At 43.5% G+C, this 24,684-nt stretch overlaps 1 protein-coding gene across 10 annotated transcripts in view; it reads right to left on the reverse strand.

Annotated features, from left to right (window-relative positions):
* NPEPPS (aminopeptidase puromycin sensitive) overlaps window positions 1-23,430 on the reverse strand; it is a 222,400-nt gene extending 198,970 nt beyond the window's left edge. Inside the window, exons 1-2 of one of the 10 annotated variants that reach the window (XM_053262227.1) lie at window positions 23,353-23,430; window positions 20,923-21,926 (exon numbers count right to left, since the gene is read on the reverse strand). In XM_053262227.1, the coding sequence (XP_053118202.1) occupies window positions 20,923-21,555 (633 nt within the window). In that variant the 5' untranslated portion in view covers window positions 21,556-21,926; window positions 23,353-23,430. Of the gene's footprint in view, window positions 1-20,922; window positions 21,927-23,151; window positions 23,305-23,352 lie in introns of those variants that run through there. The other 9 variants (XM_053262229.1, XM_053262230.1, XM_053262231.1 and 6 more) reach the window with 9 other exon arrangements.
* Window positions 23,431-24,684: the final 1,254 nt, after the last annotated feature.

Below are 24,684 nucleotides of genomic sequence, written 5' to 3' on the forward strand. Positions count from 1 at the left end.
GATTACTCCGTGGGGGTGGCAAAGAAATGCTTTTTCTCCACCTCCATTGCATCTGCTCAGTGCAGACCAGCGGAGCTGTTTTGTGTAGCAAAGACATTGTTCCACACATCCCCCCAGGTAATGGGGGAGAAATCATCTACAGCCCGTTGTGATCAGTTTGTGTGTCACTTTGCAGATAAAGTTACTCACTGATTTCGAGTAACCGTGCTGACTCGGACTCCAGAGTTTTGGCAGTTCCAGCTGACGTGCCTCTGGTCCTATTGTGTTGGATTCTTTTCAGTTGGTGCAACCTGAGGATGTGGACAAGATCCTTAGGCAGTGTGCGGGTGACATCGTGTGCTCTTGACCCTTGTCCTTTATGGCTAATAAAAGCTGCCAGGGAGGGTACAGGCAGATGCCTGGAAGTGATTATTAATGCTTCGTTAAGGGAGAGCAGGATGCCATTGTGCCTCAAGGAGGTGATGGTAAGACCATTATTTAAAAAGCCCTCCCTTGATCCCTCCAACCCGGACAACTATAGACCTGTCTCTTACCTTCCCTTTTTGGGCAAGGTGATAGAGCGTGTGGTGGCATTCCAGCTGCAGAGGGTCTTGGATGATACTGATTATCTCAACCCTTCTCAATTTGGCTTCTGCCCCGGATGTGGGAGTGAAACTGCCTTGGTCGCTCTAGTGGATGACCTAAGCTGAGATGTAGACAAGGGGAGTGCGTCCCTGTTGGTTCTGCTGAACCTCTCAGCAGCATTCGATACCATCGACCATGGTATCCTTCTGGACCGCCTCTTGAGTATGAGAATTGGAGGTACTGCGTTGGAGTGACTCTGGTCCTTTCTTGGGGAGAGGGTCCAGAAGGTAGTGCTGGGGGACTACTGCTCGGCTCCGTGACCATTAGCCTGTGGGGTCCTGCAGGGTTCGGTTTTGTCCCCCATGCTGTTTAACATCTATATGAAACCACTGGGAGAGGTCATCCGGGGACTTTGACTGAGTTGTCAGCAATATGCAGATGACACTCAGCTCTATCTCTTTTTGTCACCTGATCCTAGGGAGGCAGTGGATGACCTGAATCGAGGGCTGGAGGCTGTGATGGGTTGGATGTGGGCTAATAAACTGAGACTGAATCCAGACAAGATGGAGGTAATGTTGGTCAGTAGGAGAGCTAATCGAGATGAGGAGATTTTACTGGTTCTGCATGGGGTTGCACTTCCCTTGGAGCAAGTACACAGCTTGGGGGTATTACTGGACCCAGCTCTGCTTTTGGAAGCTCAGGTGGAGGCAGTGGCCAGGGGTGCCTTTGCACAGCTTCAGCTAATGCGCCAGCTGCATCCCTTTCTAGAGAAGGCAGATCTGGCCACAGTTACCCATGCCTTAGTCAAGTCACAGCTGGATTACTGTAACATGCTCTACTAGGGGCTGCCCTTGAATAATATCTGGAAACTGCGACTAGTGCAAAATGCGGCAGCTAGCAACTAGGATTTTATCTGGAGCTGCCCACTGGGATCACATCACACCCATTTTGAAAGAGCTGCACTGGCTACCAGTTTGTTTCCGGTTCCAATTCAAGGTGCTGGTTTTGACCTTTAAAGCCCTTAACAGTTTGGGCCCAGGATACCTAAGGGACCACCTGCTCCCAAGAGTTGCTGCCCACTTGACAAAGTCGTCTGAGGGGACTCTGGTCCGGGTGCCGACAATGAGGGAGGCTCACTTGTCGTGCACTCGGGACGGGGCCTTCTCTGTTGCTGTCCGCAGACTCTGGAATGCTCTCCCGGTGGCTATTCGTTCCTCGGTCTCCACCACACTTTTTAGAAAGTGTCTTAAATCTTGGCTTTACACCCAGGCTTTTATATGATTGTCTCTACTGCTGCTGCTTTGTATTTTGTACAGTTTTTATGCTTGTATTTTAAAAAAATTTCAGTCAGATTTGTTTTATATATTTTAGCTTAATATTTTAAGCTTAATATTTTAATTGTGTCATTTTTAGAGTCTTGTTTTTAATTTCTGTGTAAACCACCTTGGGATTGTTTTAATGAAAGTCAGTATACAAATTTAACAATAAATACATACATTTTACTAATGCCATTTATGAATTTTTGTAGCAGTTTAACAGATAGCCTAATTACAAATATTATTTATTTCATGTTGCATTGATACTTTAAGACAAACTCTGGTAAAATGTTTGTCAAATGGTATCCAGAAGTTAACATGGATCTAGCCCCAATGCCTTATCCTACAGCGATCTCCCATGTACCCCAAGCTTATGCACTAAACACCATCTATTCACACATGCAACAGTTTGTGTAGCCTTCTGTAGATCCTATAGTTTTCTGGAATAGGGCTTGTATTTATACACCAGAGGGTCAACTGTGGGTGGGGGAGCGCTCCAGGCTGACACTAGTCACAAGGATCTTATCTATCCTAAAGCACCTGTTCCTGGGCTTGATTCAGTGCTCATTTTTTAGTCTGAACAGCCTTAGCCCAGTATCACCTCCCATGTATTCCCTCTTATACACTATGTTAGGTAAAAGTACAAATAAGGGCAGCTATCTCAGACTTCTTCTGCAGTACTACACTCTCTGAACTTCCCCCAGGGCCCCAACCCAAGAACATCAGCTTGCTTGCTCTCTGACAGTTGACCCATCTAGCTTCAGTAATCCAAAAATCTTCCTTAAACAAGGCAAATTGGTTAAGAATTTGCCTTTCAGGAAGACTTTTGGATTTCTGAAGCTAGACAGGTTAACTGTTAGAATGAACTGGCTTGTCAATCGTTCTTGTTAACTGCTAGTTTGCCACTGTTTATTATGTAAAGTTAATATTTTGTAGGTTGCTTTGAGAACCTTCTTGGTTAACCATGTAGAATATTAATGTTAATAAAATAACTTAGATTTACTGCAGCCAAATGGATAGCCAACCCACTAAGTAATTAGTTGCAATCCAACACTATCCAGCAGAACTTTACTGTCAATGTCAGTTGGCTCTCCCAATCTACCACACAGTGACGAAGCTATTTATTTTCAGGGTTTTTAAAAATAATAATAAAGAATAAACCCATTTCCAACCCCAACATAAAGAGAGAGCTTGGTTAGATCACATCTATAAGCCAATGTCAGAAGCAACAGTAATTATTAGGCCTTATCTAGGCAACCACATTTTTTCATTGAGCTGCATCCAGCATGGATTACAGTAGCCAAGCAGTAAATCTGCTAATAAAAAACACAGCAACACCCTCCTCTGCTCAAGACTCCTGTAAAATTCTTTTCAGTAGAATAAAGCTCAGCATTCAGATGACAGATTGACAGTCTCTGTCTAAGTCAATTTCTTTGCAAAAGAAGTTAAAACTTGCATAACCACCTAGTTTAGTTAAGCTAATTATAGCATTGATGGCACCAAGAATTTAGAGGTTTGGGGGCCAAACCTACAAAGATCTGAAGAGTATGGACATACATGCTAGACAAGAATACTAGGAATTGTAAAGTATGCCTGAAATGTAGACCTACAATCAGGGTGGATTTGATTTAAATCAAACTGATTTAAATCACGATTTAAATCACGATTTAAATCACTAGCAGGGTGGATAAAAATCAAAAAAATCCGATTTAAATTTTAAAAAATCCGATTTAAATCAAAAAAATCCGATTTTTTTAAAAAATCAGATTTTTGATTTAAATCGGATTTTTTTTATTTTTATCCACCCTGCTAGTGATTTAAATCTTGATTTAAATCAGTTTGATTTAAATCAAATCCACCCTGCCTACAATAGACACTGGCCAAGAACTACTTTAAGTACATTCAAACGCTTGATACGCTTAAAGATTTCTTCTTTCAACAGCAGGCCCTCCCCGTGCCATATTACAACCTGCTTTTGAAACTCCACTCAGTTTCAAATTTGATTTGCTATGGGGGAATACGATTTGGTAAACACTAGTCCAGAGTTCTCTTGAGCACAGCAAACAAGTTGTGCATGTTTTTGGATCCTGATCAATATTATAGCTACAGTAATTTTTAAAGCCACAATTAGCCTCTGTTAAACCTCATGTTAAAACACACGTTGCCTTCAATATTTTGGCAAACCATAATATTGCATGTACTCAAAAATAGTCAGCATCTTAAACACAACTTGAAACACAAAATAAACTCCTAATCAGCATGATCCACAAACCTGGCAGATACTGAACAAGCAAGCTATAAAAAGCAACAGACAGGTTAAACTTCACTAAGTATATCAGGATGTCCTTCAGCCAAATTAGAAGACTGATGAAGGAAAAGGTTTAAAAGATCCTGCTATTGTCTGACTTAGGCAGATGTCACCTCCCACAAAGGTAAAGGCAACCTCTCATGACTGTTTATATACATGCAGAAATCTGTCCTACTGTAATTTGGAGAGCATTACTTTACATTTCCTCACAAACACACATTTGACTCCCAACATGAAAGGGACTGCATCATAATACCAAATCCCTGCACTTTCAACTTCACACTGCAAAAAAATAAAATGTGTTGGTTCTACAAGCTTACATTATAGTTCTAATGTCAGAGGTCAGATTATTTGACATAGTCCAGTGTTGGACTATGCAGCTCAACAATCGCAAGCAGAGGTCTTTCCCAGCCTGGCTACCTAATATCCTTTTAAGCCAGGCCCAAACAACATTTGGCCCATGGGCCAAATATGGCCCACAAGGCCTTTTTTTCCTGGGCCACCACTCCAGAGCCCTCCACAGGGCTCACGCTTCCCCCCGCCCATCTCTCCGGTCGCTTCTTTGCCCACCCGTCTTCCTCTCGGGCAGCCCTAGCTGACTTCACTGCCCGAGCCCTCCACGGGGCTTGCTTCCACCCGCCCCTTCGGCAGCCCTAGCTGCCTTTATCACTTGAGCAGCTTCTGACTTTACTTAGTTCCGAGCACCTTGGCTGCTGCAGGGGCAGGAGGTTCCTGGAAATGAGGGTGCATGCGTGCCCTCATTTCCAGGAAGCTCCTGCCCTGGCAGCAGCCAAGGTGCTCAGAGTTAAATAAAGTCAGAAGCTACTCAGGTGATAAAGGCAGCTAGGGCTGCCAGAGAGGCAGGCAAGCGAGGGGAAGTGAGCCCCATGGAGGACTCGGGAAGTGAAGGCAGCTAGAGCTGTTGGAGAGGAAGACGGGTGGGCAAAGAAGTGACCCCCATGGAGGTCTTGAGTGGTGAAGGCAGCTAGGGCTGCCAAAGAGGAAAGCAGGTGGGTGGGAGCGAGCCCCACGGAGGGCTTGGGAGGTTTAACTACTGCAATGCACTCCAAAAATTTACAAATGTGCTGCTGATATTGTTTTGAATTGAAAGGCTGCAAGCATCCAGGCTATTTATATTCATGAATGGGGGAGGACACTCAGCATTTTGGGAGCTCCTTCTCATCCCTCACTTCCTCTCCCCTTCATATTCACCTCCTCCTGCTTCTTCTTTCCTCCACCTTCTGAGGACCTTCTACATGCCGGGCAGTCAGCGCCAGCCACCAATCCCACCCCCACCCACTCTACCTCAGATCAACTGCTTACACGAAGCTCAGGTGCCTCAGAAGCACATGAGTACAAATCCTTCTGTGATCTGAAATTTTCAGTGCACTCACTAAATTTTAAAGTAAAGTGAAGTAAATTTCACTAGTTTCATTTCTGTGCCTTTGTCTTTTATTAATTTTTAAAAAAAATTTAATTCTGATGTGGTAAAAATTGACCTCGGCCACCACATACCAGATCATGGTTGTTTCTGGCCCACTGAGCTATTTGAGTTGAGCAGGCCTGTTTTAAACTGAAGAATATGTCAGGGATTGAAACTAGGACCTAATATTTTGCCACTGAATTATAGCACCTCCACATCAGTCTGCCCTATCACCAGATGGTCTGGTCACAGAATAACATTATTTAAGCATTCAAAAATGCAATGAAGTTAAATACCTCTCTCCCCTGACCCCTGCCCTCAAAACACACACAAACAAACACACCTACATCTTGTTACAGTTACCAAATGTTTGTCCAGATAGGTCTCACAGTTTCAAAAATATGTTCAAGGCAAAGGCTGCAGCAGAACTGCAGTTGAAGGAAATTCCACAAATGCAGAGCAGCTTCTATGAGCCTTAGATGTCTGAACCTGACACACAGATGATAACACTACTGCAGGGTGCTCTCACACAATCTTAGAACTCTCAACTGGACATAAAGAAAACTGTTAAGCTTATGTCAAGCAAAACACACTTCAGATGTTCTAGCTCATGACCTGTACTATGAATACAGGTTCCACAAATTTTGGCTTGGCTTATTTACCTGGCTATGTGCGGTTGTTACTCAGCCCCGCCCCACCTCACTTCCCCATAGGGATGTGCACGAATGAATTTTTGTGATTCAATTTGAGATTGACTCGAATCAGCCAGATTCAATTCAAACTCAAATCTGATCAGATCAGATCAGATCTGATTCAAATTTGAATAGATCTGACTCACTTTTAAAGGTCCAGGGGCACCAAATTGTTTTGGTGAGTAGGTCCTCATGGGTGCCACCTACCACCCAAATTTCAAGGTGGTAGGGGCACTTGGTTGATTTTTTAATGATTATTTTAGTTTTTACTTATGTTGTATATTTCCACCATAGGGAGCAATGGGGATTCAAGGCAGCCCTATCCCTAATCCTAACATGGATCCCCATCTTTCTTTCTTTCTTTTTAAACTTAGCTCTAGCCCTTGTAGAAGTGGCGTTATGGGGCAAAATGTGTGCTCACTGTTATTATACACCAAGGAGTCTAAATACTTTAAAATTTCCTTTAAAAAACCTGAGTACCCCCACTGCCTTGCGGGTGGCAGGGTAGTTGGGACATGGCAGGTAACACTGTCCAATGACAGTCAAAATACAGCAAGCCCCAGAAGCTTGCTGGAGAAGAGGATTCCATCTCCCCCAGGGTGTGAGACTGGGGTGTTTGCCTCTTCTCTTCTGCCCTCCCTGGTTGCCATTTGCCTCCCCCAGGACTGCTTGTGGAGAGGCTTTGCAGGACTGGGGTTGTAAGGGTAAGTGGGCAGTTTTTTCCTGGTTCCACCTGCTGAGCTTACTGCTCAGCCTATATAGGAAGGCTGCCAGTGGCGGTGGGTCCGCCACCGGCGGGGTCGCCACCGAAGGGGCGATACCAAAGGGGGTTGCCCCTTTGGGGGAGCCACTTCGGGGGACAAACGAGGGCGAGGGCTGGACACTTTGTCCAACCATTTGTATAGAGGGAGGCTTCTGTTTAATCAGTTTTAGGTTGTGCTGAGGTTGGGTTGAAGTTGTAATGTGTGTGGGTTTGTCTGGAGATGGGGAGCCAGGGAGTGACTTCGTTGAAGGTGGGGCAGCTATTCCTGTGGTGGTGGGGAATAGAAGAAACGCTGGCAGGTCAGCAGGCTGTTTCGGGGGAAGAGTGGTCAGAAATCTAATAGCTGTCCCCCTTTACGGCTCTCCTGCTAGCTCTTTGATCTCGGGGAGCACTGCCAACATCCCACATAACCTTACCTTGCTTCTCTGCAATGCCAGGTCAGTCCAAAATAAATCAGAATTCATCCATGATTTGATCATGGATGAAGGGGCCGACCCGATATGTATTACTGAGACTTGGTTGGGGGAGGCTAGTGGCCCAGTTTGGTCCCAGCTTCTCCCGCCAGGATATTCTGTAGAGGAGCAGGTGAGGGGACGTGGGCGGGGTGGTGGAGTGGCTGTGGTCTATAAGGATAACATCTCCCTTACCAGGGTCCCTGTCAGGGTATCGGACCATACTGAATGTGTGTACTTGAGTTTGGGGACCATGGATAGATTGGGACTTCTGTTGGTGTACCGATCGCCCCTGCCCAATGGAATCCCTTACTGAGCTCACGGACTTGGTTGCGGAACTTGCGTTGGAGTCTCCCAGACTTTTGGTGCTGGGGGACTTCAATGTTCATTTTGGGACCAATTTGTCCGGGGCAGCTCAGGAGTTCATAGTGGTCATGACGACTATGGGCCTATCTCAAGCGGTCTCTGGATCGACGCATATTGCAGGTCACACGCTTGATTTGGTCTTTTATTCTGATCAGGGTGGTGCTCCGTGGGTGGTGACTCCTACGATCTCCCCGTTGTCATGGACAGACCACCATCTGGTTAAGGTTGGACTTACAACCACTTTCCACCTCCGCAGGGGCGAGGGGCCTATTAGAATGGTCCGCCCGAAGAGGTTACTGGATCCGGTAGGATTCCAAGAAGCCTTGGAGGAATTTAATGTTGGATCTGCAGGTGATCCTGTTGATGCCCTGGTTGAAAACTGGAATAACTTGCTCACCAGGGCAGTAGACACGATTGCTCCTAAGCGTCCCCTCCGACCTGCTTCAAAATTGGCCCCTTGGTATACGGAAGATCTACGGGGGCTGAAGCGGCAAGGTAGGCGACTGGAGTGCAAGTGGAGAAAAACTCGACTCAAATCCAACAGATTACGACATGGAGCACATTTAAAGATCTATGCTCAGGCGATAAGTGCGACAAAGAAGCGGTTCTTTTCTGCCCGTATTGCCTCTGCGAGTTCACGTCCAGCGGAGTTGTTCAGGGTTGTGAGGGGACTAGTATCTGCTCCCTCTCCCTTGAACCAGAATTTGGAGGAATCCGTTACCCACTGTGGTGTGTTTAATGAATTTTTCGCAGACAAAATCTCTCGGATTCGGGCCGACCTAGATGGAGACACCACAATTAATTTGATGTCTGAACTGGAGGTGTCCGACAACTCCTCTTATACGATTCGGCTGGATCAATTTCAGTTTGTGACTCCTGAGGATGTGGACAAGCTGCTTGGAGCGGTGAGGCCTACCACTTGTCCTCTTGATCCTTGTCCGACATGGCTTGTTCGATCTAACAGGGAGCCTGTTGTAGGCGGCCTGGTAGAAATCATAAATGCTTCTCTGAGGGAGGGCAGGATGCCTCCTTGTCTTAAGGAGGCAATTATTAGACCTCTTCTAAAGAAGCCTGCGTTAGATCCCTCAGAGTTGAGCAATTATAGGCCAGTTTCCAATCTCCCATGGCTGGGCAAAGTAATTGAAAGGGTGGTGGCGTTTTAACTCCAGGCGGTCTTGGAGGAAACTGATTATCTAGACCCATTTCAAACTGGTTTTCGGGCGGGCTATGGGGTGGAGACTGCCTTGGTCGGCCTGATGGATGATCTCCAATTGGCAATGGACAGAGGAAGTGTGACTCTGTTGGTCCTCTTGGATCTCTCGGCGGCTTTCGATACTATCGACCATAGTATCCTTCTGGAACATCTGAGGGGGTTGGGGGTGGGAGGCACTGCTTTTCAGTGGTTCCGCTCCTACCTCTCGGACAGATTCCAGATGGTGTCGATTGGAGATTGTTGCTCTTCAAAATCTGAGCTTAGGTATGGGGTCCCTCAAGGCTCCATACTCTCTCCAATGCTTTTTAACATCTACATGAAACCACTGGGAGAGATCATCAGGGGATTTGGAGCTGGGTGTTACCAGTATGCTGCTGATACCCAGATCTACTTCTCCATGTCAACTTCTTCAGGAGTTGGCATATCCTCCCTAAATGCCTGCCTGGAAGCAGTAATGGGCTGGATGAGGGATTATAAACTGAAGCTGAATCCAGAGAAGACGGAGGTACTTATTGTGCGGGGTTGGAACTCTAGAGACGATTTTGATCTGCCTGTTCTAGACGGTTACACTTCCCCAAAAGGAACAGGTTCGCAGTCTGGGAGTACTTCTGGATCAACGTCTCTCCTTGGTTTCTCAGGTTGAGGCAGTGGCCAGGTGTGCCTTCTATCAGCTTCGGCTGATACGCCAGCTGCGCCCATTTCTCGAGATCAGTGACCTCAAAACAGTGGTACATTTGTTGGTAACCTCCAGACTTGACTTCTGTAATGCGCTCTACGTGGGGCTGCCTTTGTACGTAGTCCGGAAACGTCAGTTGGTTCAGAATGCGGCAGCCAGGTTGGTCTCTGGGTCATCTCGGAGAGACCACATTACTCCTTTGTTGATGGAGTTACACTGGCTGCCAGTAGGTTTCCGGGCAAAATACAAAGTGCTAGTTATTACTTATAAAGCCCTAAACGGCTTAGGCCCCGGGTATCTAAGAGAGCGTCTTCTTCGCTATGAGCCCCACCGGCCACTGAGGTCACTTGAGGAGGTCCGTCTCCAGTTGCCACCAACTCGTTTGGTGGCTACACAGAGACGGTCCTTTTCGGCTGCTGCCCCGAGATTGTGGAATGCGCTCCCTGCTGAGATACGATCCTCCCCATCTCTGGCAATTTTCAGAAAACACCTGAAAACACATCTCTTCAGCCAGGCTTTCTCAGCTTTTTAAAATTTGTTTTTAAATTGTTTTGATTGTTTAATTGTAGTTTTATGATGTTTTTAATTGTTAATCATTGTTATGTTTTATAATTTTTACTTTAATTATTAACTGATTTTAATGGTGTTTTAATGTAAACCACCCTGAGCCTTTTGGAAGGGCGGTATAAAAGTTTTAATAATAAATAAATAAATAAATAATAAAAATGAACAGAAGAAATTGAGGTGTGTAATGAATCCACATGCATTATGAGGAAATGTTATTAGACACCAAAGAATCTAAAGACTTCAAAAATAGTGCCAATTACAGAAATACCCAATCCAATTTTTCCCTTTTCAGTTCCTTCAAAACTGAAATTATACAGATACACAGTGTTTCCTCTAACGTGTGTGTGTGTGCTCGTTTGGTTTTTTAAAACATATTTTTATACCGCCCAAAAGTTACGTCTCTGGGCGGTTTACAACAAAGCAAAATAAATGACAACAGAAAAGGTTAAAATATTAGTTTGAAGTTTTTGATGTCCACTCAGTTTTAGATCCTTCTCAGTTTTAGTCAGGAAGGTTCCACTCTGAATATGTGTGTGCACACACTGCCTTGATACTGCACCCAGAACAAAATTCATTCCACGCACAAGTGAAGAAAATTAAAGAGAACATTGCAGATACATATGGAATTGTCACTTGGACTATGGCACTGATTGGATAGACTTGTAAAGGACCACCATACTGAAAGTTCCTGGGAAGAGATAATAGAGAGAGTTAAGATTTTTAAAGACTTTAAAATAATTTCATGGGTTCCATGGGTAAGATGTATTGGATATGTTGTATATTTTTTTCCCCCTCTGGTTTTGGTGTAGTGGTTAGACCAGAGTTCAAATCCCCATTCAGCCATTATAATTGCTAGGTGACTCTGGGCCAGTCGCTTCTCTCTCAGCCTAACCTACTTCACAGGGTTGTCGTGAGAAGTAACTTAAGTAAGTGAGAAGTAACTTAAGAACCCAGAGCAGTATGTAGTACACTGCTCTGGGTTCCTTGGAGGAAGAGTGGGATATAAAATGTAAAAAATAAATGAAGGATAGTAATAATACATGTGAGTATAACTAGGAAAGAAAAATCCCTTAAACCTAACTTAAACCAAAAATACAACCAATGTAGGAGGGAAGAAGTGGTGGGAGCAATTTCTTCAAGGATATATATCTTTTGTTTCAAAGCATAAACAATTCATTAAGGTTTGACCAAATAGCTGAAAATTCCTCTTTTCCTTGCCAACAGGAAAAAACCAGTTCAAATGCTGACAGCAAACACATATCAGTGATCCAAAGTTCCAGTTCAAGAGTAAATTTGTCCTTTCTGTAATGTATTTCATTTTGGCAACACCTCAAGCCTGAAGAATCCACAATTGTTGATATAATACTAGATTCCATATGCTGGGGATGTACCCCAACGAAACATGGATATCCTTAACAGGCAATTATAACTGCTATGTCATGTCATGTTAACTACCTTAGGAATTCCAAGCCAAAATGGTACAATAACTGGACAGGACCAAACCATATGCGTAGGTGTACCCTCATACAGATTACACCTCCAGCAACTAGAAGTCTGCAGCCATCCCTTGATAAACATTATATGAGTTGTCTGATAAACACAGAATAAAAGCTTTTGCAGTATCAGCCACACTTTGAGATCTAAAGAGACGTTCCACTGCCTTCAAAACAAGCTACCATTGATTTAATAAGATGGTATTCAAGGTCATTGTTCCAAAGATCTCGGATGTAACTTATATCAATCTTATCAATATCTTTACGTTTCTGATAGAGCAAGGTTACAAGCTTAGGAACATCCAATAGATGTACCAGGTCTAATAATAAAAATGGAGTTTCAGCAGCTGCAGTCACATCAGGACTAAAGAGCAGAGATAGAAAATATTTTAGCTGAATAAATTGTCAGCTAGCATTTAAGGGTTGTAGTGACCAGACTCCCCTCCCCCTAAAGAGTTAACCAGAAGTGAACGCTGTCTTGATTAACAGGCTGGTGAACATCAGGGCTCAGCCAATCAGCACACGAGGTGGGTGGGACCTAGAAAGCTGTTGCCAGGAAGCAGGGAGTTCTTTGTTGGAAAGAAGTTAGGCAGGAGGTGCACAAGAGGACATGCGGCCATGGAAGCTGGCTGTAGGAGAATGATTCTGAAGACCCCTGAAAGATAGCGGGGCAGGAATTAGTTATCTGGAGTTTGGTGAGTTCAAGGTAAGGAAGCCTGGGCTTTGGCTTCAAGAAGATTAAATTAGGGGAAGTTTGTTTAGTCAGACTTTGTGTTCGAAACTTATCTTTCTTTAGTGTGCGTGCTTTTGCATATTCCTGATACTCTATTATTGTTTATCTGTAATGAAATTAAAATAAGAAACACTAACCTACACCCATCCTACCTAGGGCGTTGCAAAAGATTCTATAAACATTTAAGCGTGCATTAAGACAACCTATTTTTGTAACCTACTAAGTATTTTAAACTGTATTTAAAAGCTGAGAAAGTCTCTGATGGAAACCATCTGTAGTAATTGAATAAAACTGTTAGCTCTTTTCTTTTTACAAGCCTCTCCGAGTTGGTTTTTAACTCAGGGAAGTGGGGGGCTAAGGGGGATTCCTCTGGTGCAATCACGTCCTCAAACCATCAGAAGCTATCAGTTTTCTCACCACATGCAGGCTTGCAGGTGGAAGATTTTTTAATTTGCTCAAGAGCAAAATAAGAAGTTTCCCCTGCGATTCTACCCCAAGTCCAGGGAGGTACAAACTCTGCCGATAACAGGGGTGGTTGTGGTGGCAGCATTTTAAACCTACCAGGAATATAGAATAGTTTAGGAGAAGCCTAGCCAGGCAGCTCAAGCAGAGATGATTCAGCATTTCTTTCCCTCACATGAGCTTGCTCCGAGACAAAAGCTTTAATCCACTACAAAGGTATAGCAAACTTAACTCTCAAAGTGTCAAAAGACTTAAAAACAGATTCAGAAGAGATCAGTTGATCTAGTGTAATGATGTTGTGGGAGGCCCAGTTAGCCCAATAGAAAAATGTACAAGCAATCTTCAAACAAGGATTCTCCCACAATGTAAGCTTTTCATGCTGGAAAGTATCTAAACCATGTCTAGAACCCAGGCTTATCCATATATGTCTTGTGGAATATTTTCTCTGGTATTTGTTTTTTAATTGGCCTGTAGCTAAAGCAGATTATTTAAATTGCTTGTTTGCAAACAGGCTGAAGAACTATCTTTGTGTGCAGCTTGCAAAAGCTTTGTGAAGTAGTTCACAGCAATTAAGCAAAGCTGAAAGGAAGACACTCTGTATACCTAGTTATGTTGCAGATCTGCTCTGTTCATCATGCTGCAGGAAGAGACATGCAGCATATTCTCTCACTTTTATTTTTGTTGAAGAAAATTGACAGTAGTACCATGCCAAGAGTGACCAACTGGGCTTACTGGCATGAAGTTTCACGAGCAAAAGACTAAACTAAAGATGTTCACCAAATATTAAAGAACTCGGGTAATCGCTACCTTGCAACCCGAGGCATTTTGAATTAACAGAAGCATGTTACAGTATTTCAGAATCTTTTCTGGATTCCTATAGCTTTGTAGAACAATTCATAATTGGAAGTTCCATGAATTCTTTTTCTGGGGTAGGGTCACTTGCCTCATTGGAAAGCACTTCTGTGCTTTCTGTAAAAGTCTCTTTCCTTTCTGCTATCGAGAACTTGAGGAAGAACAGGAGGATTGTTTCTCTCCTGCATGATACTAAGAAGAAAAAGACTCCTCTCCTTCAATTTCTCCATGGAAGAAAGGAGGGGTGGCGTGTTTCTCCCATTGGGTTTTTGCAGGAAGTGTCAGCAGCTGAGAGGTACTGCTGAAACTTCATGTAAAAATTCAGTGCAAGGAGGGGAAAAAACTCCCTTCCCCAAGATCTCCATGCATGGCAGAGGACTTGGAGATGGGTGAATCATTTCAAGGTTGAATCAGTTTGTCTCTAATCTGGTTGATTTGAGTGATTTGACCTCAAAATGCATCTGCCCAGTCACTCCTGGCCAAATTCAAGCTCAAATCGAATCTCCCCCAATTCAATTTGAATCGATTTGAGATTTTTTATTTATTTGATTTATATGCCATGCTTCCAAAAATGGCTCAGATCTCAGATTTGCGTTTCCCTCATTAATTCCCCCAAATTCCCAGCTTTCATTAAAAGAAAAAAGAAAAAGCCAGTTAAGTTCTAGCCATTGTAAACGTGGAGCTGTGGAGCAAAATGTGCTGTCACATCACACCCATTTTGAAATAGTTGCACTGGCTACCAGTTTGTTTCCAGTTCCAATTCAAGGTGCTGGCTTTGAACTTTAAAGCCCTTAATGGTTTGGGCCCTGGATACCTGAAGGAACACCTGATCCCAAGCGTTGCTGCCCGCCTGACAAGGTCATCTGAAGGGGCTCTGCTCCAGGTGCCGACAATGAGGGAGACGCGGCTGTCGTGCACACAGGATAAGGCCGTCTCTGTTGCTGCCCCAAGACTCTGGAATGTTCTCCTGGTGGCTATTAGCTACTCAGTCTCCAACATGGCTTTTAGAAAGCATGTGAAAACTTGGCTTTTTACCCAGGCTTGTATGTGATTGTCTCCACTGCTGCTTCTTTGTATTTTGTATGGTTATTTTACGCATGTATTTTAAAATCTTTTTTGTTAGATCTGTTTTTATATTTTAGCTTAATATTTTAATTGTGTAATTTTTATAGTCTTGTTTTAATTTTTCTATGTGAACCGCCTTGGGATTGTTTTTAATGGTGATATATAAATTTAACAATAAATAAAATAAATATTAACTGCAGTATAGTAATCAAGGGGAAAGTCTTCACTCTGGCCTGTTTCACAGAGAATTGCATGTTTTGGGTTTTGTGGCTCTTCATATGAAGACACTAAAGCCACAACCAACATACATTCTTGCCAAGACAACTAGTCTTCTACAAACTTATCACAATAAGCTGTCTGGCAACTGAGGTGGAGAGTTACTTCCAAAAAGTTTACTGGCATGATGCTGCCACTGTTAAACTTAGCCTGTGCAACAACAGTTTGGATTGGCTGTGGGGGGAAAGTCATAAAGGAAGAATGTTGCACATTGGTTATAGCATGTCACCTAGAGGGGAAAGTATTTTAATTTGCTATCAGCAAGCTTAGTCACTGCTTTAAGATATAGCACTTGTATATGCTAATTTACACTTTAAGCAATATACTAGTCCTATCTTTCTTTTCCCTTGAGTGTCAAACTGATTCCAGAGACAGTGTTTTCAAGCAGAAAAACAAAGCAGTACCAAACTGAAAGGCTGCAGATAAAGTGTAATTCATTTACCAGCCTTTGCAATCACATGACTGGCTACAGTATCAATATCAATCAAATATCTTATCTGCTGATCACAAAAAGGTTCCTGCTCTCTGGAACTGGCATACACACAGGAGGGTTGCCAGTGAGAGAGAGATGCAAAAGTTCATATGATTGGTCATTTTATATCCTAAAATAAGTCCATTTCTTGTCAGAGACTGAAATATACAAGTTGTCACCAATGGAAGTTATGTACAAATGGGTGAATACTCTTATGTCTCTCTCATGGATAGGGTTTGACCTTTTGCTAATCTGACCGTTTAAAAGGTTGGTTAACAACATCATGCTCGTCAGTTTTTTGGCCGTTCACTGAGCATATGTAATTATGGTACAACAAACCAACCACTTTCAGGAGAGTTGCAAATGTTCACTTCAGCATTTGATTAATTCCAATTCATGCAGATGTCAATGTTCTATTTTATTATCAACCTTTGTATCCCACATTTCCTTCAAGAAGCTCAAGGCAATATACACAGGACTTTTTCTTAATCACTCTAGTAAGATAAGTGACTGGTTCAAGGTCACATAGCATGCTTCATGACTCAGTGGGGCATATGAAGCCAGATCTTCCCAGTCAAAGTCCAATACTCTGTTCACTAAACCACACTGGCATCAAGTGAAAAAATATATTTTGCTCCAAGATGGTAACATGAATGACTGCCTGCACACCTGTAAACAATACTAGGCTTCTTCCAAATCCCTACTAGTTTTTAGAAAGCATTCCAGTTATCACTCTTGAAAAATCCATTGAACACTCAGCATTGCTATTAAATCAGGATTTGTTTTTTGTCTGTGACCACATACTTAGAAATTCAGTAGTTGAAATTCACTTAGAAATTTTCTGTTCACTCTGAACCCACATGAGAGTTTTAGCTAATTAACATTCCCTTTCTTCATTTGCCTTCTCTACAGTCCTTTGCAGCCAGACACTGTCATTTCCATTCTTCTGCTAAGGATACTCAGTGAGTCCATGGTCAATGCTGGATTTGAATCCAGGCCCAAGCCACACATGGTAGTCCATGGGTCACAGTTATCTACTACAAGCATCTAGCTAAGCAAATATTCTCACTTTGTTCTGCAACAGAATAAAACACAACAAAGTTTGTATATATTTTGTTATTTAAGATGGCTTAATGGCTTTTAAGATACAATTTAACTTAAGAGCAACTCTTAGTGATAGCTTAGAAAGCAGCTCAATTAAGTTACATTTCCCCAAAATTCAGTCGATATTCAAATTTGTGAAGTGCTGTTTTAATGTGCACAATAATTTCAGACTATGCTCAGCATTTTCAAAAGCTGTTATTTGGTATCCTTTATGATCATATATATGATCAGCATATCAAATTTCTTCTGAACAAGCTGCCCAACCACATTTTAGCTACAAATAGTAGCCTGTAAAGGTACTGGGGACACCTTTATCAGGACTCAAACATAAACCAACAGGCCAAATTATTAGCTCTGCTTTTACAAATGTTGTCAGCCACATGTTCCAGTACCTTTTGAAACAATTGTTAGAAGCCAATTATAGGATACTAGGAACCTTTACAGAAAGGTTGTTAGGAATTCATTAATATGCCTTGTTCAAAACTGGCTGCATGCCACCCAAATTTAACACCCATTTGCAAGTGTCACCACACTTGTCGAACACCACATTTGAGAAATCTTGTTTTTTTATTTAATTGCACTGATGGCTCCTGTTTATCGCCTCATTGTTTTCTCTCCTTCTGCCTCCTGACACATACTCCAGAATCTACTGTTAACTTAGAAGTTTATAGCCTTTCTCTGCTACAGCTGTTTTTCAAGTCAGAATCATTTCAGCAACTTCAAGACTTGCATTCCTTGTCACTGCAAGTTGTCTCCATGGTATTTACTCAACTGGTCACCTCAGTATTTTCTAATCTCCGCTTGTGTAATCAAATTCTCTGAACTCTTCAAAGTGGAAATTTATTCTTGCTAAGGTACAAGTCCAATTAGGCAAAGCAAGAAACCCAATTTATGAAAACTGACTAGACTTTATACACTACCATATAAGTTAGGTTAAACTTCAGTATTCAGAAGAGAACAGATACCCAAAATATATAATGCACTGAAATCATCATCACAGAGAAATAAAATGGTCTGCATGAACCTCTTAAGGCAGAACTACTGCTAAATCTAAATTACTCCAAACAGCTCACTTGAAGTTTGTGGTTGCAGAAACTATCACTACCTTGAAATAAACATTCTAGACATGGCTTCCTGTCATGGCTAAGCTAACTGGACTTTACTGCCCAGCAGTCTATTGACTTCCTAATATTTAAGCCTTCTGAATAGGACATACCTGAACATGAAATACCAAGGAGTATTTTAGTACTAAAAACCAGGAGGAAACCTAAATTCCTTGCCATCTATGTGCTTAATATTGGTCCATCTACTCAGTATTGCCTACATAGGCTGGCAGTGGCTTCTCCAAGGTTGCAGGCAGGAGTCTCTCTCAGCTCTAACTTGGAGGTGCCAGGGCGGGGACTTGGAACCTTCTGCAAGCAAGCATATGCTCTTCCTAGAGTGGCTCCATCCCCAAGGGGAATATCTTACAGTGCTCACACATGTAGTCTCCCTTTCAAATGTAAAGCAGGGTGGACCCTGCTTAGCAAAGGAGACAATTCATGCTTGCAACCACAAGGCCGGATCTCCTGTAACTGAAGAAACTGTTGTCATAGGAATCCGAAATCCCTATAGTTCCAGCACCGCTTTGATGCTTTTTAAAGCTTTCCAGTTCAAACCGCAATTCTAATGGCTAATGAAGTGCAAATACAGTCTTTGGAATACAAACCTGAATTTAAACCAATCAATAGCATCCACAAAACTAACCAGAGGGAAAACAGATTCATAACTTTTATTTATTCCTTATGAAGCCACCTTCATTCATCAGTGGATACCTTCAAGATACTCAAATTCCAAGCTCTCCTTCCTATTAACACCATGTCATTCCCCCAAGTCTACCACAAGTTTAGCATACTCTTCTTGACCCAGCTGAGCCCCAGGGAATTTATCCAGCCTTACTCATTAAGGATTCATTATTAATGACAGGCTTTTAGAATACTATATGACAAACTGTTTTGCTACGTTTTGAAAAGACAAACACTTCCTGGTATATTTTGCTGTCCCATATTCACCCAAGTCATCCTAGATTAAGCAATAGCTCAGAGAAGCCTAATAAGTCCTCCATTCTTTATAAAACTATTTTGCAAGGAACATTTCATCTACCTTCCAGAATAGTAAGTATAGTAAAAAAGACCAAGGTTTATGTATTGCATAGACATTTCCACAAATAAGGGCATCTCTTTCATTTAAACATTAAATTAGAAGTCTTACCACACAGGAGTAAGAATAAATAGAGAAGATCAGAACAAAATTATTTAAGTGATACACAGGGCGGGAGGGGGGGAGCAATATAAAAGTGGCATGAAAACACAGACAAGGGAAGGAAATAACCCTCACCAGTGTTCCCTCTAACTAGGCTTCCCAGCTGATGTTGACTACAACTCCCAGAATCCCCAGCTGCAATGGCTTTTGCTTGGGGATTATGTGAGTTATAGTCAACAAGATCTGGGAATCCCTGTTAGAGGAAACACTGACCCTCACTATATCACTTTCCTAAGGAAAGATCTACTCCTCTACACTCCTAAGGGACAGACTACCTTATATCCCGAAAGCCACTGCAAGTGCAAGTACAACTACTAACAGATATGCACTCAGTTCTATTATCTCTCCCAGGACACAAAAGCCCTCCCAAGGAGCAGTATATTCCTTCAAATTCCATTTGTGAAAGATGTCTCTTCTACTTACAGCAACTTCACAAAAATTTCTAACACACATGCAAATCAAGGAAAACCACACTGACAGGACTATCAGATCCTAGCTCCTACCATATTATTAGGGCTGGCTTTGCACATATGGATGCTTTATATGACACAAATTGGTAACAGAGTCCCGCAGACTCAAAAATGAAGAGAAGGCTCAAGATATATATATATTCCCCTACACCTTCACTAACTCTCCTTCCCAAGAGGAAATATGCCAGTTTCATGGTTATCTTTCCCAACACACTGCTCAAAAACAGAACTGCATATTCTCCATCCTAGGGGGCAGCTCCATACAGGTCTCACACACATACCTTCTCAAAGGAAATACTCCATGTCTGGAATCCAAGCAGACCCACCCCTTGGTGTCAAGGACCTAGCATGGCTATCTCAGAGCCCAAGAATCACACAGAATCCTAAAGACAACTCTCCTTTACCAAGTGGAGACTCTCTCTAAACATATAAGAGAATTTCCCACTCATTCCAAGATAGAGACCATCATTAATCAGGATTTTCTTCCCTCCATTTTCCAATAATGTCATCATCCCTTTGAATTAGGCTCCCTCAGCAAAATTAAGAGTTATTTTCTACCGAGGTTGTCAGAATGCATCTTTATGTCTCAAATAAATGTTCCCATACCTAGGGATACCAATAATCCTGGAGTTACTTCTCCCCTCTCAGAAAGCATATTTCTCCACAACCCAAGAACATTTCTTTCTTCCACAGTACTAAAAGATCTGAGAGATGGAAGCCTTCACTACTCAGAGAAGTCCCTTGAACACACACACACAGTTTTAAAAAGCTCAAAAGAACTGCATGACCACCACCCTTCTCAAACTGCTATGCACCCACGATTCTTCCATAATCCAGAACTACCCGCCCCACCAAAATCCCTTGTTGTGTCCTCAAAGTAAATAATGGATCCTAAAGCCTTCGCCCTTCCTAGTCACATGACCTCTCCAATCCCAGCTCCACTCTCCAAGTTACACACCCACCACTCTCCTTCCACCACTTACTCCAATTCGCACAACAGACTTGACACACACCGCACGCACAAGCCAATGCAAGTCCCCCATTCCTTACCAAATCGCCAACCTTGTACTTTCCCTCAGGGGATCATCCCCCCCACTCACCACCTTCCCTCCCCACCTCACCTGCTCTCCCCCTCTCCAAGCCACTTCCCCCTCGTCTCTCGCCACCGCAAGCCTTGCCCGCTGCTTCTTCCCCCAGCCCCTTACGCCCCCCTCACACCTACATTCCCTTTCCCACTCTGTCTCCACCCCACCCCTCAGCACCCGCCTGCTGCCCTCCCCTCGTGTCCGGTCACTTAGCCTCACCACGCAGACACCCATATCCATTTTCCCCACCCCTCCCAGCCCCGCATTACCTCCACGGCGGCCTCAAGCTTTCCCTCGAAGGTGAAGTCGATAAGGTCGGGCTTGAGGCACAGCCCATAGTTGATGGGGCGCACCTCAGCCGGGAGCCGCTCGAAGGGCCGCTTCTCCGGCATCGCGGCGGCGGCGGCGACAGAGAGACGGGAAAAGGTGGTGGTGGCGAAGGAGGTGGCTGCTGCTGCTGCTGAGGCGAAAGGGGAGGCCCAGCACGCGCGCACACTGAGGAGGAGACGGCGACCCCCTGCTGACAGGAGAAGGGGGAGGCAGAGGAAGGGAAGCGGCCACGCGCGCCCCGCCTGGCCCAACGGAGAGAGAGAAGGGAAGAGGGCCTCACGCGAGCGAGCGCTGACCTGCTGCTGGTCTTGCTGCTGTGGCTGCCACCTTCCTTCCACGGACGGCCGCCAAGGGGAGAGTGTCCACCGCGCATGCGCGCTCCACGTTTTCCTCCCCTCGGTCTCGAGCCTTCCCTCCTGTCGCAGCTGCTTCTTTCCCTCCCCGCGGCAGAGAAATAAGGCGGAAAGGCGGAGGGCGCTCACGCGATGACGCACCAGCGCGTGCGCACTGGAAGAGCGCGACGCAGTCCAGCCGCCAGTAACTAGGCGGGCGACGAATCGCCCACAGGCCATTTAGCTCCACCACTCTCTTCCTTCACTCTCTTGTTTCTAAACTGGGGCGAGGGCGGGAGGGAGTCGGGGAGGCAGGCGATGCGCGCGCAAATACGTCAACTAGAAGTTGAAGCTTCAGGAGGGCGTCTTGCGGGCGCACGCGCGTTGAGATAGAAAAGACGATCCTTTTTTTCTGAGAGATGGGAGGGGCTGGTAGGGTTTGTAGCAGATTCCATCCAGCTCTTCCGCCGGCGGCGAGACGTGAAGAAGAAATGCGGCACGCGGGTCAGGTGGTGGCTCCGCTCCCCTCTCGCGGCTGTCTCTAGAAAGAGTTCCACCGGCTGCTTCACACCGTGCTGCGTCTAGAAATATCCCGGAAAGGGTGGGAATTCCTTTAAGCGGGGGGGGGAAGTGTAATGTTTTGTAAGTCACAAAACTCACTCATGTCTAATGCAATACATAAATATGAACAGACGTAAACCTTGGTAACAGATTGATTAATTTTAATTAATTCAAAGGAGCATTATTTATTAAAGGTCAAAGGAAATGTTATTTCATTAAAAATATTTTGCATGTTTGTTTGGAGTTGTACACAATCCAGCCAAAATAAAGCTTGAGGCAGCTCTACCGTATGCAGATATAGGCGCATCTAAAACGGATGAACTCGGCATAGAATTGCAGCCTTAGAAGTCTCATTGAGTACGTCGGCATGCAGTACGACGCTGTGCAATTACTTTGAACATAGGCCACTTCTCAATTCCCAAACATTCCCAAGTTAATTTTGGTCCATTAATAGAAACAATAAAACAAGATTTGAAAAAAATGAAGAAGAAACCCCCCCAATACTTTTAACATGCTTAGGCAGATTAGTCACTGTTAACACGAAATACTTCTATATATCAATTTTCAAATTCAAAACAGACCTATTTTATCCCTCCCCCCTCCATGGAAAGAATGGCAAACAATCCTTCATACATAAAGGCAGGAAACCTGGCATAACAAAAAATATAATGTATAGGGAAGTAAGAAAAGGTGGTTTGAGAGTTCGGCTTTTACAAGCATACTATGATGCCTGTCAGCTTAGGCAATCGGTCCATATGATTCAAGAGGATAATTCCCAGTAGTGGGTGGAAACTGAAACATCTCCTGAACTATATCCTGAACAGATAATGCTAACATTTGAATTGAGGTAGGTTAGTAACAAAGAGATAGCTAATCCTTTCCTTAAAGTGACAGTGCTTGTTTGGAAAAGATGGCTAAAAAAAATACTGCCAACTATCACCCCAAATATCTTTCTTCAATCACCCAGTGGTTCTTGATCGCCAAAAGTCAGTCAATTTAAAGAATTAAAAGGATTGTTTAGACTTCAATCTCTATAAAGTAGGGCAAGGGAGGACTTATTCTCAGCTGAACAATAAACTAGATTATGTTAAATTAAATTGGTTTCAGTTCTTTCAGATCCCAGTTCTTTCAGATCCACCCATTTACATCTAATCAGTCTAAGATTACAAGCACTAAGGCCTCTGGCTGGAATATAGGCAGGGGGCTGTTTTAGGGCAGGGCAACCAGGCAGACATGGCCCCACTCTCTGAGGGGCCTTGTGCACTTGTTACTTACCACCATTAAAATTAGCTGGAAGAGAGCCCTGCACTTTGACTGGGCTCTCTAAGCAAGACCCTGAATATAGTCCACCTGGATACAGCAATAAAGTGCAGGTCAGGATATTCAAACCTTTTGTACAAATTCAAAGTCCAACCTTACTCCCAAAACACAAACTACTACTACTGGCTTCTGCATTACTTCCTAGTGTATTCTCACCTCCCTACACACATGGAGCAGGAACACCATGTGGTTTTCACAGCTCCACCTGCTGGCCAGCTCTTGCATTCCAAGAAGAACCTTTTTCATTGCTACTTTTGTGGTGAGTGAGGGGGAAAGAGCTGGCAGGTGGGACTGCAAAAATCACATAAAGCCTCTGCTCACATGTGTACAGAGGGTAAAATCACAGTAAGCAGCGTGGATTCCTACAACACTTGGAACTTTGTGTGAAAGCTTTGAATATCACACACTTTATTGCCACATGGCAGTGGCCTAACTAAATGTAGATTAGGCTGCATGTCTCCTATTGAAATCAATTACTTTTTAAAATTCACCAAAGTTACTCAGCAATCCTATGTCAAATAGATCTAGTGAGTAAAGCATGCTGCACCAGGAAAAAACACTGAGGGTGGGGGGTACAGAAAAGGCACAATGCATTTATGGGTGGGCGAGCTGTGTCCTGCATGTTAGATTTCTGAAACAGGAATGGAACAGGTGAGGGGCAAGCTACTTGTCTGAGGGGGCACTCACTCCCTCTCCTTGTGCCTAAATCTGCACTAAATAAGGCTGAATCATGTTTAACTGAAGATGGATCATACCATATATCAATAACTATGTTTATGCTCTGTTGATTGTGAGTTACACATGAAATAATCATAGGCAGCTGTGCCTGCCAATTACCAAAAAAAAAAAAAAGCACACTTAGCAATACCTTTGTTCATACCAAGCAAAATGACATGAATGAAGTCTTAAACAGGTTTTCAAGTTCTCCAGAACTCTCCATGAGGCCGAATGTTAAATAAAGCATAAAGAAGGGTGGGGGGGAACTTCCACTTGGCGTGTTGTAGGACAGAATCCAAAACCCCGCAGTTGTAACACTCTTAAAATGGACTTTGGAGTTCAGGAGGCGTTAACAATGTGTTTGAGTTCAGCATGCAGCCTAGGGTTCTGGGACAAAGAATAACAGCTGTCTCATCATTTTTAGAAAATTTAAAATCTAGCCATTATACTAATAGCTAGTAAAAAGGCTACCACTTCTCTCTTTTACTTCTTTTCTCTGACTTAAAAGGGGCCCACATTCTTCGATTCGTGCTAGAGACATAACAGAATAAACACTAGATTTTATATTTTTTTTAAAAGTGGGGCAGCCATTATTCTTGTCCCAGAACCCAAACATACATCCTGAAATCAATGTCTGACCTTTAATGCCCTTCATGGCATTCCCCCATATGAATCTGCCAGGGCCCTCAGGTTGTCCAATCCCTTCTCTTGGCCCCACCATTGACACTGATCCAACGAGCTTTCTCAGTAATGGTCCCCCATTTTTGGAAT

Source organism: Hemicordylus capensis, chromosome 6 (genome assembly GCF_027244095.1).
Source record: "Hemicordylus capensis ecotype Gifberg chromosome 6, rHemCap1.1.pri, whole genome shotgun sequence".
Taxonomy (NCBI): Eukaryota; Metazoa; Chordata; class Lepidosauria; order Squamata; family Cordylidae; genus Hemicordylus; species Hemicordylus capensis.